This window comes from Elaeis guineensis, chromosome 9, assembly GCF_000442705.2.
Source record: "Elaeis guineensis isolate ETL-2024a chromosome 9, EG11, whole genome shotgun sequence".
NCBI lineage: Eukaryota > Viridiplantae > Streptophyta > Magnoliopsida > Arecales > Arecaceae > Elaeis > Elaeis guineensis.
In genome coordinates, this window is record NC_026001.2 from 68,561,004 (window position 1) to 68,577,165 (window position 16,162).

A 16,162-nucleotide genomic window follows, 5' to 3' on the forward strand; every position below is an offset into this window, starting at 1 on the left:
ATTCGGGACCTCCCCTCCACCTCCTCCTCGGCCCCTCCGCCTCCTCCTCCTCTGCCATGCGGGACATCTTTCCTCCATCTCCTCCTCCTCTACTCGACCCCCTCCACCTCCTTCTCCTCGTCCAAGACATCCTCTCTCCACCTCCTCCTCCACTCGGCTCCCTCCCCCCTCCGCCTCCTCCTCCTCCTCCTCCGTATAGATCCCCTCTTTCTGCCTTCTCCTCCTCTGCCATCTAGGACATCTTCCCTCCGTCTCCTCCTCCTTTACTCGACCCCCTTTGCCTCCTTCTCCTCATCCGAGACATCCTCTCTCCGCCTCCTCCTCTACTCGGCTCCCTCCCCCCTCCGCCGCCTCCTCCTCCTCCATATAGATCCCCTCCCTCTGCCTCCTCCCCTCCGCTCAGCCCCCACTCTCCTTCACCTCCTCTTCCATCCATAGTGGGATTCGGAGTTGGAAGCTGTGGATGGCACAGGGAAAAAAAGAAAAATTTAATCACTGCTCATGGTGAAGCAGTGGACTGCTGCTCGTGATCTGTGAGTCTGTGACCGTATGTCCCACTTTGTGGGATCATGGAATTTTTTTTTGATAGAAGTAGAAAAAATTATTGATGATTTAATGCTATTATTTTAATCTAATTATTTATATTTATAAGATTATAGTTATGTTTCATTTGTATTTTGATACTTACAGTATTAGAATATATATTATCAGGACTATTATTGTATTTCTGGATATAAACAGGTTATTAAATTTTATACTTTATACTTTATGCATTGACCCATCGGTTCAACCGTTGAACCGACGGTTGGACCACTAATCCACTGACCCGGTGTCTTGTCCGAGTCAAAGCTCGGACTGGATTTAATAACATTGGCTAATACAGTTAGCTTTCTATGAAACTACTAAGCATATCATTGCACTCATTGCCTTATTAGAAATATAGAATAGCATGTTAGTAGACTGCAACATAGAAGGGTGAGTGAATAAAGATTTGAATACAATGGTATTCTCACTGAATCAAACACTTCTTTTGCCCCAAAATTTGACGGTTAGGAACTTTAGTCAAGAGGCAATGATAATCATCTAATCAAATGTCATAATTTTGAAGGAGAAAAGATTAACTAGAGAAATTATCCTGCACACCTGAAGTGTAACAGCCAGGCACCCAAATTTTATAACAAATGAGATATTCAATTGCTATGTAATGTAAGAACACATAATATGCCAAATTGCCAAACTTGCAAGTATCTCAGTTAGGAGATGATAGGATATGAATCGCACTTGGGTTTGGCACTCCATCCCTTAAACAAAGGATGCATGTAGATATCTTTAGCACCTTTAAGCAAATATGGTTTCGTCCTTGTCAGAGACAATTATGATGTCCTTTATTTGATCTGAATTTGTATCTTGTCTCCCTTGAAATCAATATTGCCCAACAACACGTGTACATACACAAATTGTTGGACTCCCCATTTTTCTCTTTATACTGATTTGTATAAAAAAATAGTGTTCAAAATTTTTTTGCAATATATGTGCATCAATATTGGCATTCTGATTACCATTCTTCCACAGTAATAGGCACAATGGTTCACATAAAACAAGATTTCACATTAGTAGTCATGATTCAAACCATTCCAAACTTTAAAGGTTTCTTTGGATGCTTGACACCTGTTAGGTAGGAAATTCTATGTATGCTTAAATATTTTTGTTTCAATACACACCTTCTATGGTGAGAATTGCTCTTTAACAAACAGAGTAACGTTAAGGAGACACGTTGAGATTTATAGCAGAAGCAGAACCTATCATTAAGCTTATGCTTAGAGTCTAAAGATAGCTCGTCTCTCTGGAATGTACTTTCTTTTGCAAAATAACTAATTATACTCATCTAAATCATCCAATTAGGTGATTGATACAGACATGCAAGCATGCGTGCACGCCACACACACACACACATGCGCATTGAGAGATAAGAGAAGGTGTGGGGGGTGGGGGCAGGATGATTTGCATCAATATAATTAGATGACACTAGTTTGAAAGATTCAAAGGTGTTTTAAATTGTTCTCCTATCTTCATGTCATTGGGCATAGAGCCGACAGCGATAGGACTTGATTTCTAACTTGCTTGAATCCACCAAGTCTTTCAATAATAAACAAGATAGTAAAAGGTAGGGCATGAGTTAATAGTGCATTAAAGCCAATAATATAGCTAAGATTGTTTGTAATTCTAGCTATCTTTCTGCAAGCACAGGCGTAGGTATGTACATATATTAGTGAGAGAAATCAAAATTGACCTTATTAATTTTATAAATTGACTCTATATCTTATATAAAACTTTAAAGAAGTAAAAGATTAAAAAAACTACATGAAAAAAATAATTATGACGTACATTCTCTCTCTTTAATCACTCACATGTCATACCTTTCTATTCCTCTCTCAAACATCACTTTGGCTTCTCTCCCTCTCTTTTCCTCTTCCTTTTTTTTTCTTTATTAATTATTTTTTATTTATCTTTTAATATCCCATAATAATTTCATCCATCCATCTCTTATATTTAAAAGCACGCATCCTTTGTTGTGCAAGCGATGCACAGCATGTACCGTCCATCGCAAGATGACGGCCGCATGGGACTGCACGAGGCTGCACACTATGCGATATATGCCCACGCATGGCCACGTGTAATCATCCATCGTATGATGGATGGTACGTACGATACTCTTTTATAATATTTTATTATAAAGAATATTTAAGTTATTACATCTTATCATTTTTTATAAATTTTATTATTTTTTAAATAATAATATTTTTTTTTCTTTCTCTTTTCATGGCTCCTCTATTTCTTTTATTATATTGACCCACAAAATAAAATTTTGGAATCTTCCACCACACGAGAGAGTTTGAGCTCTTTCTATTCTTTCTTTTTTTTTTTTTTTTTTTTTTTTTTTTTTTTTTTTTTTTTTTTTTTTTTTTTTTTTTTTTTCTAGAAGGCCTTCTTATCATGAACTCAACACTAAAGTTTGAAAACAAGCTGAGATAGGCGTAAAGAATTTAAGAATACCAATTTCTAATAATAGGTTCCTAATAAGATATTAGTTGGTGACACCTTTGTGTTTCCTTGTCCCTCTATAGGACTATGTATCTTTTCTATAGATTTGGGTTAGCTTCGTACGTTGAGATATATTCCCCTTCTGATAGGCAAAGTTCTCGTGGGGAAACGAAGGAAGAAAGATCTAAAGGGTATCCAAAGTGACATCAAGCTTTCATAAGCATTAGGTTTGCATGAGTGGACACGGCCGTGTGAAATGCAAAAAAGGCAAATCTAGCTCAAACTTTCATTTCAGCGAAGCTTCTTCAAATCAGCATCATTGTTAGAGTAAGATCAAATTATCAAGTCTGATGGAAGCTCGGAGCATGTAGATGTGACTTCAAGATCATTCATGTTTCATGAGATGCATATGCAAGCATACTTTGATCACATTATCAGACTGCTGGCAAATATGATCCATTCGCTCGAGTTCTTTTTTCTTTCCTTTTTTTTTTTTTTTTTTTTTTTTTTTTTTTTGCTTATAACAAATTTTATTACAAACGAGATATTCAATTGCTATGTAATGCAAAAAACAATGTGTCAAATAGCTAAACTTGCAAATATCTTACTGAGGAGGTGACTTGATAAGATATGAATGGGACTCCATCCCATGAACAGAGGCATGTATATGTATCTTTAGCACCTTTGAGCGCATCCTGTTATCATCCTTGTCAAAAGCCAATTATGATGTCCTTTATTTGATCTAAATTTGGATCTTGTGTCTCTTTGAAATCAATATTGTCCACAACACGTACATACACGCACAAATACTTGGACTCCACATTTCTCTCTTTATACTACTTTGTATAGAAAATAGAGTTCAAAACTTTTTCACCATATATGTGCATCAATATTGGCATCTTCTGATTATTATTCTTCTGTAGAAATAGGCACATGATTCATGTAAAAGAAGATTTCACATTGATAGTCATGATTCTAACCATTCCAAATTTTTTCTAACAAAAATATCCTTTTCCTCCAAGTTATGACGTCTCGAATAATGTTATGACATCTTGTTGTTTGATATGATATCCTGTGTTAGTAATATTACTTCTCAATAATTATTCATAGGATGCAAAAGGATATCATAGGATGCAAAAGAATATCATACTATTATTATGATATCCTATTATTTTTTATGATATTCCTATAGTGGTTTATAGGATATAAAAGGATATCATAGAATGCAAAAAAATATCATACTATTTTATGATGTTCTATTATTTTAATAACATTCCGATAATTATTCATAGGATGCAAAAAAATATCATACCATTATTCTGACGTCCTATTATTTTCTATGATATTCTGTTGATTGTTATGATATTCTATTATGACATCCTATTAATTATTATGATGTCCTATTAGAGAAAAAGGTGTTTTTTTAGAAAAAATAAAATAAAAAAAAGGTTAAACTGTATAAAATGTATGCCCCATTATTGGTTGCATTATGTGGTCCAATCCGATGAAATGATACACTTTTTCCCCACCGAGGGCGGTGGATAAAGAATTTCTCGTGTGCATCAATATTAGCATCATCTGATTATCATTCTTCCAAATCAGGTAAAGAAGATTTCACATCAGTAGTCATGATTCTAACCATCCCAAATTTTAAAGTTTCTTTGAATGCTTGATACCTGTTAGGTATAAAATTCTACATGTGCTTAAACATTCTCTCTTTTTTTTTTTTTTTTTTTTCAAAATACACACCTTCTGGTGTGTGAATTGCTGAGTAATGTCAAGGAGACACGTTGGGATCTATAGCAGAAGAACCTACCATGAAGCTTATGCTTGGAGTCTGAAGATGGCTTGTCCCTATGGAATGTATTTTCTTTTTTCAAAAGAACTAATTATACTCATCTAAATCATCCAATTAGCTGATTAAGATAGACATGCACGCGTGATTTATAACATGCTCGAATCCGCTAAGTTTTTGGATAAAAAACAAGATGATAAAAGGTAGGGCATGAGTTAATAGCACATCATTTTAAATCAAAAGCCAATTATATAACCAAGATTGTTTGTGATTCCAGCTGCCTGTTTCTGCAGTCACGAGGAGTTTGGGATCTTTCTATCCTTTCCCTTTTTTCCGGAAGGCCTTCTTATCATGAACTCAACATTAAAGTTGGAAAACAAGCTGAGATAAGAATAAAGAATCTGAGGCTACCAACTTTCTAATTATAGGTTCATAATTAGATATTAGTTGGTGACACCTTCCTGTTTCCTTGTCCCTCTATAGAACTATCTTTTCTATAGATTTGGGTTAGGTTCGTATGTTGGATATATTCTCCCTTTGATAGGCAAAGTTTTCGTAGGGATCTGAAGGAAGAAAAATCAAAGGGGTATCCAAAGTGACATCAAGCTTTCATAAGCATTAGGTTTGCATGGGCGGACGTGGATATGTGAAATGCGTAAAGAAGCAGATTTAGCTCAATCTTTCATTCCAGTGGAAGATTCTTTCAAGTCACCGTCGTTGTTAGTTATGGAGTAAGATCCAATCAAGACTGATGTAATCTTGGAGAGCATAGATGTGACTTCGAGATCATGCATGTTCTCTGTGATGCATGCGCATACGTTTGATCACATCATCAGACTGCTGGCAAACATGGTCCATTCAAGTCCTTTTCTATTTCCTGTTTCTTTTTTTTTTTTTCCTTTTTCTTTTTTTTTTTTTCATCCTTCCCTCGGATCCATTTGGCTTGGGTTGAAGCAGATTGTGACCTCAACCGTTATGATAATTTCAGCCCCAAACCATGATGTTATGTTATCTTATGTTATGTTATATGTATAATAATGGGAATAGCTGTTATAATATGCTGTTTGGTATTATAATGGCCCTTAACGATATACAAATAAGAACCATTATTTTTTACTTGTGCATTCTTTAAATAAAATATTATTTTTTAAAATTCTTCTCTTTATCAAAGGGATTGTACGGTTCAAGAGATAATATTTTTATTTAATGAAAAGTGGATGAAGAGATAACACCCTTTCTTTGTTATTTTTCATTATGACGCCGCTACGATAGCTATTACAATGATGACTATTTTAATATAGAAATTTGAAATGGTAAATATATAAGAACCATTATAATTACTAGATTGATCAATATCGGCTCACCGAGGGTTCATTATAACAACACAACATGTTACCATTTCAAAATATAGGCCAATTAGGCTTCAACTACTACAATAAGAGCTTTTTAGAGCCGCATTATTATTGATTTGATAAAAAGATTTGATACAAAGAAAAGGTGGTTCAAGGAAACCACGGTTAAAGAGTAAAAATTCACTGTAGAAAATATCTGCAATAAGGAGGCATTTTAATTAGCTTCGTAATTAAAATATTAACAACGTCTATCAAAAGTTGGCATGCACTCTGGTTGTAAAATTTCCTACAAGTGGATTGTAAAGGATTCGTCAGCTAAGATTTTTTTTTTTCCACTTTAATAAAAATTCAGCCATTCTGATGTAATGGTTGCAAACCTACAGCCAAGATTATAAAAATTTTATACGGTAGCAAAAGTTGAAGGATACACGCATACTGATCCTCAAAACAAAACAATACACGCATACTTTCACCCGCCTGTCCGCTAAATAGACCATTTCAACATACAATCCATTGAAGAGAGAAGAAAGACCGCAAACTAAAAAGAGAAGGATACATGACTAAACTTATTTCAAAACTCCTCACGTACGAAGCAGACCCCTGCGAGCAGTCCTATGAGGCCTTATCAGTTCTTGCATTGAGAAAATTATCAATAAATCAAAATATGTAAAAATTTAAATAACTACTAATGTGTCAACTTTTTCAACACCCTCATATTTGCTAGATCCACAAATTGATGTCATGTCAATGAAAATATATACAACATCAACTGTCTCATAATCTCTCTCCCTTGGGTTTTGCTACACTTGCTTGGGTTGTGCTTTCTTGGAAAACCAAGAGGATCACCATGCCCAAGACACTAATTTGGGTTTTAAACATGCTAGCCAGCAATTTCCCACACGAACATGAACCATCAGCCACCATCCATATTTAATCCAAGTTGGCTTGGACTTGTGGGAGTTCATTTCATCATGCTGATTACTGGTAGGAGACTTAGGAGTGCTGCATGATGTTGCAGCCTTAATCTCATCTAATCCTACCATATTCTAAATCATGCTGGAGACAAATTATATACTTCAATTGTTGACAACCAAAGAGTATGGAACAATCAAACCAAGCATAGAAGACAGGGTTCATTGGTTTGTGATAGGTTTCTATTTTCAACAATCAAGACAAATTCCAGGATCCCATGACAGAATCCTGACAGGTTATGATAAAGTCAAATGCTTCTTTCATCTGCTTTGTTTGAGACCCAATCAATAAATCAGTTGATTGTCAAACACAAGGAAGAATATAAGCACTGAAAAATTCCCTACAAAATATGCCGTCTGCTATTTTATGCTTTGTAGTCGGTATGCATGAGGCATTGAGCCACACTATCAAAATTGTCTGGCCGTCCAGATATTCCCACAACCGGAGCTTGGCAACCGGTTTTCCAATGATCATTCCTGCTCATGTGGCACCCCCACAACTGAAGCAGCTCAAGAGATAGTTCACTGGTACTTCAAAAAACAAATCAAGAAAAATAAGAATTCACGAATTAATTGGTATGCCCAGTGTATAATCATCTAATCCCTTGTATATGCTTATCATGACAGTGAAGTCCAATCAACCCTTGGGTTGCAAAACTGATGGTATCACATCAGACACTCTACAACATGCTCTAGGAACTATTTCTACCTGTACAGGTGTGCTCTATGAACATAAAATGGAGACCGCATGACTTGGGAACTCATAATATGCCCGCTCATGCATACATCTAAACTCAAGAGAAATGCACCGCTAAAGAACATCTGATCTTCCAAAATATCCCAAGTATACATTATATAATATCACCACACTACCAATATGGTGTTGCTTCTGCCTGAACTGAACAAAGTGATATCTAAATGCTGCACAAAATCAAGGTTTCCTCAAGGCAGATGCTGCACCCATTACTACGGCCATTACAAGGCCAAGACCAGCACCAAGTGATGCACCAACTGCTGCAGCTGTGATAGAGTTTCCCTTTCCCTGAGAGTCATGTCTTGCATCCACAAAAGTTTTCTGCTGTTTGACCAATTCTAGGGACAACCTCTCATTTGCAAGCTCCTGCAGAAAGCAAGCAATACAGCGCCCAGCCTAAGTATATGCTTTTGAGGACAGATCAGGGAGGCAATAGTATATGAGATTGAAGAAAAGGAAATGGCATGACTTTGTATTATTTTCATTAATCTTTGCCAAAATTGCATAATTTCGCATATTTCAAATGTAAAAATAAGCCCTACCTGGAAAGCCGCTTCCTCACGTCTCTGGATCACATGGTGTACAAGTTGACGGAGTGCGGTGACACCTTGTTCAGGCATAACAAGCGGTTTCTTCTGAAAAGGCATTCGAGCAAGGTTAATTGGAGCAAAGTTAATGCTTCGAGCAGCCTCCTTCCGGTTCAAATTTTCTTCTTCTGAACTCACTGACTGCAGACCACTCACAGAACTTGCCATAACAAAAGGGCAGGAATTTATGACTTCAGTCATACTGGCCGGTGCTTGATATGCCTCCATGGCAGAATTGATTAACATTTTCTGCTGATGGGTGCTGACAGAGAATTTATTTGTTATGGCAAGAACCCAAGGGATGTCAAGAGCTTTGGCCTCATTCAAGAGAAGTGAAAGTGCTGGTTGTGGTTGTGAATTATTTGACGGATGATAATACGGTATCTCTTGTGATAGGTTATGCACAAAAATAACCAGATCAGTCTTCCTACAGAGATCACGAGATCCAATTTGCAATTCTTCCTTGAAATGAGCAGCCTCTAAATGCAATTCCTGTAGAGCAAAAGTGAAAAAGCTAGATGTTAGAGAAGTTACAAAGATGTTAAGTAGCTATAGGAGTACAGTGCTAAACCAAAATCATAAAGATCAAGGTTCACCATCTCCATGTTCAACCCTATACCGGTACTATGCTGGTATGGTGTCAGTCCATCTGGTACGGGTGTTGGTTCGGCATACCAAGACTCAGTATGCTCCAGATACCATTACGGTACAGTATTGCCCAGTATGGGGAGATCATGGTGAACCATGGTCTAGATGAATGGGCCTCTTTAAGAACTCAAGTCAGTCTCAGAGTTATTAATTTAGAAAAATTGTAAACTGTAGACTTCAGACAAGTCCAGAAAGTCATCAGTTGTAGCTCAACAATCCATCAATCTCAGAAATTTTAGGGCTACCGTGTAGAGTTTTGATCTATAGGCCAAAAGTGAACAGTACTTTATAATACAAACAGCAAAGACTGAAAAGTTTGCAAGAGCTGGCACCCAACAAACCGTGAATTCATTGTTTATAACCAATCTGCAGCTTTTTTCTGGTTGCTTATTCTTGCAGTTTGCCAGGTCCATGACTAACCTCTAGCAAGGGTAACCAACACTTCATATTACTAAGAAAAAAATAAATGTAATATAATAATAACAGACTCATATCACTCCAGCTGATAAATCTAGAAATGGTCTCATTTGTTGTCCCATAAATGGAACATGAGAAAGATACATTCCAATATCAGCCCATAGGGTCATGCATTTACGAAAAAAGGGAATGCAAACATACACCAGAAAACACATGCATGCACACATGCAAACCCAAACATAGGGGAACCAAAAAAAAAACACCCGTGCACATACACATTCACACAGAGAGATTTTACACATACAAAAAAAAATGATCAAACACAAATATTTTCATAGGACATTTGTGAGTTCCTAAGTTTATTCTATAATTTCAAGCAGCAGCATTAAGTCCAAATGAAGGGAAATGAAAAGTGCAAACCATGATTACAAGCAACAGATCCCTTGCGCTATATTCCCCAAGAATCACTTAGCTTGACCATGTTGATTAAATATCAGGCTTCCAGAAATGCAATTTCCTATCCTCACTAATTTTTAAGGCCCAACCTAAACCTAGAGAGTACAAACAATTAGGCTTCACCAATGCAATTTTCCCGCCTTTTTAATTTTTAATTGGCCTCGTTTCCAACTTGTTGTTCTTAGTTTAGCTGGGCAGCTGCATACACCTTCAGATTCTCATTCTCCATCATCATCCGCCTAAGGACATGCAACTGCCTTATTTCTCAATAGTTTAATCTACTTCATGAAGCTAGCTTCAATATGCCCATATCTCAGATTTTTAATCATACAGATCTCAGCAAGACCTCATCCTTCAAACTATATTGATAACATGGTCATCAACCCTATCCTAATATGTCTGGTTCCAGAAATTCTCCTTAGGGTATTTCTCATGTATCCATCAATGATTCTACCTGATGTATTCCAGGAATTATGTCTGGTTTTCCTAATTAGGAGAACCTTATCATCCAAAGAGCTCCATCACACATTCTGAGTTCGTTATCATGATGTTCCAATCTCATGATTCATTACCTAACAGCCTTCACAAACAACAGATAGATAGATGCATTATTCTAATTTGGGCAGGTCATTTATAAGAAATGCAAATGGAAAAGCACCCAAATTTGATGCCAACGGTACCTATCAGGATACCAGAATTGAAAAGTCCTTTTAAGGGCTTATTTAATTGCCTATAATTAGGAATGCCATCTATTATAACGAAATGTCGCTGCAATCTAGTTATGTTAATTACATTTGTTGTTTGGTCCTTTGTGGGTATACATGCAATAGATAGGGAAAAGTTATTTGACTGAATTAACTGAGAGATTTGATTCTCAATCTAGCATTTCGTAGTTAGTATACACACTAATAAACTATTATGGCAAAATAATAATCAATTCATTACTTTAATATTGAAAAGTAATATTATTATATCCAATCCGTAAGATTGTTAACATGTAATTGATACACTAATAATATATTAAAACCAGTATGTATATATACTATTAATTTATAAATAACTATGTTGTAATGATACTCTTTTATTATGATATGCATCACGTTAATGCAATATATAAGATAGCATATTGTTGTTATCATTATAATATATATCCGATTTATTATTGTTATATATTAACATATTAGCATTGCATTTTATGGCATAGTATAGTTGTATAAATAGTATTAACAATATTGTAGTAGTATAAAAATATGATCTTTTTAGTTATAATGAATCAGAGAACCGAATAAGTCAAGGTGAGCTTTGGAAATCCCAGGTTTAGCTTGCTATATTAAAGGACATTCAAACTAACATAGAGCTTGGGTAAAGTTTTAACTACAACTGATCAAGCTTGATATATTTCCTAATTGGATGAGCTTGAATGAACCTGTATTCAGTATGGACCTGGGCTTCTATTTATTTTTGGGAGCCTAGATTGTTTTATGCTTGGCTTGTTCACAGGTCAAAAGGGGTTTGAGGTTGGTTTATTTCTTAATTAAACAAGCTTGATCAAGCTATTATCACAATTTCACACCAAACCTGATATGTTCTTGAACAGCTTGGTTCGTTTTACGACCAGTTGGTATTTTAGTGATATTATATTATATGGATGGACGTATACACTGATAGTTCAAGATACAATATATAATATAGTAATATTTATATGCTAATATACTGGGAATCTAGTAGTTCAAGATACAGTCAATTTGTTCATCTGCTGAAATCCTACATTTGGACCCAAATATGTAGTTGCTTTATATGTTGGATCTTGTCTTACCTAAAACAAACTGACACATGTTGAGGTTGGTAGCATAAACCACAATTGTAGCTGTTCAATTGCATGCACCTAAACAACCCTTACAATGCATACTAGAGGAATGCAAAGATGCAGGAACTTCAATACATTAAGCCCACACAACCACCTGGGCCAAAGTAGATACAGATGATAGTACAGCACATTATTCAAGTCCATGATAAGGTCCACAGGAAGCTTGGACAAGCCACTAGAGATAGAAAGTTCAACCTGTTAATGGACAGTGATCAGAATATTTTTGCCTCATCAAGAGATGTTTCTGATGGCATGCATGACAAACTCAAGCAGTAATTTTATTTTGTCAATACCAGAATAGTGAAAAAGATGAGAGGATTTAGAGGCAACAATGGGGAAGTCAAAGATTAAGTCAAGGTGAACTCGTAAATATTTTTGGGATGCAGAGAATTTTGGACACCATGAACAGGAACAGAAACAAGGAGACATGTTTTTGACATTTTAAAAATGGAGCATCTTACTTTCCTAGGAAAAAAATGTCAGCCCTTGGCAGAACTAATTTAGGTGTCTCATCAAGTGATAATCACTCATGACAGCACTTTGTTTACAACTATCTTCAGTCAGCATAAAATAATATAAGCATTTCTACATTAGTGTCACACTCATTATTCATTTTTACTGTTATAAGATGACATGATATCGGTATTTTTAATTAGAAGTGTCATTGAATGTCTACTAAATCCAATGGTAAACATAGTTCAGTATTTTGGAATATCTACAAGCTTATATAGTTGCATAGTTTTGTAATGAACACGGTGGAAAGAGGATTCCACTTCTACTAGTAAATTCAAAGATGGAAGCTGTAATATGAAAATCTACAGAGATGAACATGATTTACAAGATTTAAAATGCTTATAAAGGAAAAGAAAAGAAAAACTAAAAGTTTTAATTTTCCCTACCAATGAATAACATTGTCACAAATAACAGTTTTAATGGTACAATACAATATTTTGATTTTGGAACATTTTAGATGCATAGGCAAGCAGTCTACAGTATACACACACCTTTTTTTTTTCTTTTGTCATGGACATTTTATACCTTGTGAATTGCAGATTAAAGTTTAGATTTTTTTTTTTCCAAATTTAGATGCATAGGCAAGCAGTTTACAGTACGCGCATGTGCGCACGCAAGCATGCACGTAGACGCACATGAGCACACACTTTTTTTTTTTTTTTTTTAGGGACATTTTACATCTTGTGAATTGTAGATTAAAGTTTAGATCCTTTTTTTTGTTTTCCAAACCCCATTTTTGAATTTGGCAGCAGATGTAAAATACTCTCTTTATACCCAATGTATTACAACTCTGTTGGTGCAGAATTCCGTCGAAGTCGGAGAAGCTGGAGCTGGGATGACCGCGGCCGCTGCCGGAACCTGCAAAGAAAGTCTAAACCGGAGTTGGGGGTGCTCCGGCAAGACCCTCCAATGCTCAAGTAAGTACTCTGCTTCAACAGAAATGGAGTGCTCGAGCGAAATTTTGGCAGAATTTCGAGATAGAGTTACCAGCTTAGAGAAGAACGTGTCTGGGGGTTCCTTATTTATAGACGGAGGGTGTAACTGATCGACAGCGACGTCTGTAACCGTCTGATAGTGGATCGCTCAGAGCCGCGTGGAGTTTGTTACGGAGAGTAGTCGCGTCAGGGGCCGTTCAGGGCCACGTGGAGCTTGTTACGGAGAGTGGAGTGGTGTCCGTTGTCGGGACTTGCCAGAGAGTGGTGGAGCTGCATGAAATCCGTTGCAGGGAGTGGAGCAGGAGGGCGGCTCTTGTCGCGACTCGTCAGAGTGGTGGAGCTGCATGGAATCCGTTGCAGGGAGTGGAGCAGGAGGGCGGCTCTTGTCGTGACTTGTCAGAGAGCTCTGATCCGTCGGCTGGAGCTCGACTGGGACATCTGATGGAGCGAAATGGCTCTCTATTGTTGGTCTGGGAGAAGCTCGGATGTCCCCGAAGCTGCTGACGAGTCTACTGTTATCGGGTGGCTTAGGCGCTGATACTACAGGTGGGAGTCACCTGCTGTAGAAGCTCGGATAGAGATTTTCCGTTGGCAAAGCCCGGTAGGAATCCGATTGTTAGAGAAGTTCGTCTGGGATTCGCCCGATGTGGAAACTCACCTGAAGATGATCCGTTGGGGAAGTTCGATTTTATGAAGGATCTGGTGGAGGGTCGGCCGGTGATGGACTTCGGATGGCGTTGGGGAGGTTCGGCAGACATCGAAGGCAATCGGTCGTTGCAGGAATCCAGCTGCTGGAGCCCGATCGTCGTAGAAGCTCATCCGATATCCAACCGCTATGGAGGTTCGGTCGAAGTCTGATTCTTGTAGAAGGCTGAAAGGAGACCGCTTATTGTAGAAGCTCGATCGAAGATCAGTTGTCGTGGGAGCTCGGAGTAGCGACCTGGCCGATGAGTCCTGTCCCATTGTAGAAGCTCGGTCGAAGATCGATTGTCGCGGGACCCGACTACGAAGAAGCTCGACTGAAGTCTACCTGTAATGGAAGTTCGGAAGGAATATGCTTACAGCAGAGGCTCGGATGGGATTTGCTTACAGTAGGGATCCGAGGTAGGCCGTCCGCTGTAAGGGTTCGGAGTAGACTGCTCGCAGCAGGAGTTCGGAGCAAACCACTCGTAGTGGAAGTTCGGAGTAGGCCGCTCGCGGTAGAAGTTCGGCTATCGCAGGAGCTCAGCTGGAATCCTGAAGGTGGTCGACCGCCGTAGAAATGTGGAAGAGCCTGGTTACTGTAGAAATCTCGTTGTCGGGGAAGCTCGGATGCTGACGAAGCCCGGAAGAAGTTCGGGGGTAGTTGATTGCTGTAGAAGGATGGCTAACAGCGAGGCTCAGAGGGCCTTTGAGGTGGCCCGATGGGTGAACACTGAGGCCCATCGTCGAAGAAGTCCGGACGGCCGAGAGAGTTCGGAGAGGCATCACGTACAAGGTCGGGAGCCGGAGGAGCCCCGAAGGATCAGCCCTCTGCAGACTTCGGCCGGGGGGCACTTTATACCCAATACCGGTCCCCCTACTTTCGAGTTCGGGTTCCGAACGAAGGAAGTACAGAGAATTTCTCACGACCGAAACTGCTCTCCTCAATTCCGTACTCAGCGGTCGTCAGATATTTTGATGCTCGGTACGCTGGTACTGGAGCCTTTTCGAAAAAGGTTTCTTCTTTTTGGGATTTCTGCTGGGGCGTGGCTCTAGGTACGGCGCAATAATTATTTTGTCAGCTGCCAGCCATTTTCAACAGCCTGTCAAAGTGAGTGGGACACGCGGCAGGTACAGGCCGGTCAGAGAGATCTACGATCATAACCGCTCCAGGTCTGTTGCCTATTTAAACACGTCTTCCTCCTTAGGGGTTTCACCCTGCCTGAAAGAGTCCTTCGGTCCCTTCTTCTTCCCCGAGAGCTCCAGCCTCCTCTAGCGTCCTTCTCGACCTTAGGCGTCCTTGGGTCTCCCGTCGTCCTTGCTGCCCTCCTGCACTCCCCAGACCAACCTAGGTTAGTCCTGAACTTCTCGCTGTTTTTCTGTGTTTTTTTTTTGTGCCCTGTTCGTTTAGCTTCCTTAAGGGCCTGTTCGCTATTTTTCTGATTTTTTCGAGATTTTGTAGCTTTCGTTCGATCCAAAATGTCTTCCGATACCTCCTCTTCTAGTAGTTCTAGGAGTTCGTCAGCCCCAGTTCCCTATAGTACTGGTACCGTAAACGAACCCGTAGCTAGGACCGAACCTTGTCCGGCCTTTGCGCCGGACACCATCCCTGGCTCCTTGACTCCGGATGAACTCTCACTGATAAGGATTCAGTATGGAGTTCCTCCGGAGTACGAGCTGGAGCTTCCGGCCATCTGACCGGGCTAGCGCCCCTCCTCCCGGTCGCTTCTGTCTTATACCAGGAGACCTTCCGTGCCAGACTTCGGCTCCCGCTGCCGCCCTTTGTTGTTGCTCTCTTTCGTTTTCTGAACATTTCTCTAGCTTCCGTTGTGCCGAACTCCTTTAGGTTTTTGATAGGATTTCTTTCCCTTTGTAGTTTAGTCGAAGTTGGCCGATTATTTCTTTGTTTAGGACCTTCTACACCTTCAAATGCCATCCCACGGCAAGGGATTGGTGGTACTTCTCCCTCCAATTCGGTAGAAAGGGGTTGCTGAAAGGCGCCCCCTCTTCCGTCCATAACTGGAAGGAGAGGTTCTTCTACGTCCGATGCCCAACCTTAGAGCTAGGATTACCCATTGGGGTTCTCTGAGGGATTCCACCCGCCGGGCCTCTAGCCTGGAAAGGGACGACCTCGAGGCCTCAAA

General features: G+C 39.0%; 1 protein-coding gene across 1 annotated transcript in view; it reads right to left on the reverse strand.

Moving 5' to 3' along the window:
* Positions 1-7,705: 7,705 nt before the first annotated feature.
* LOC105051217 (uncharacterized) overlaps positions 7,706-16,162 on the reverse strand; it is a 44,665-nt gene continuing 36,208 nt past the window's right edge. Inside the window, 2 exon segments of the mRNA XM_073243927.1 lie at positions 7,706-8,280; positions 8,457-8,993. Of these exon segments, the coding sequence (XP_073100028.1) occupies positions 8,092-8,280; positions 8,457-8,993 (726 nt within the window). The 3' untranslated portion in view covers positions 7,706-8,091.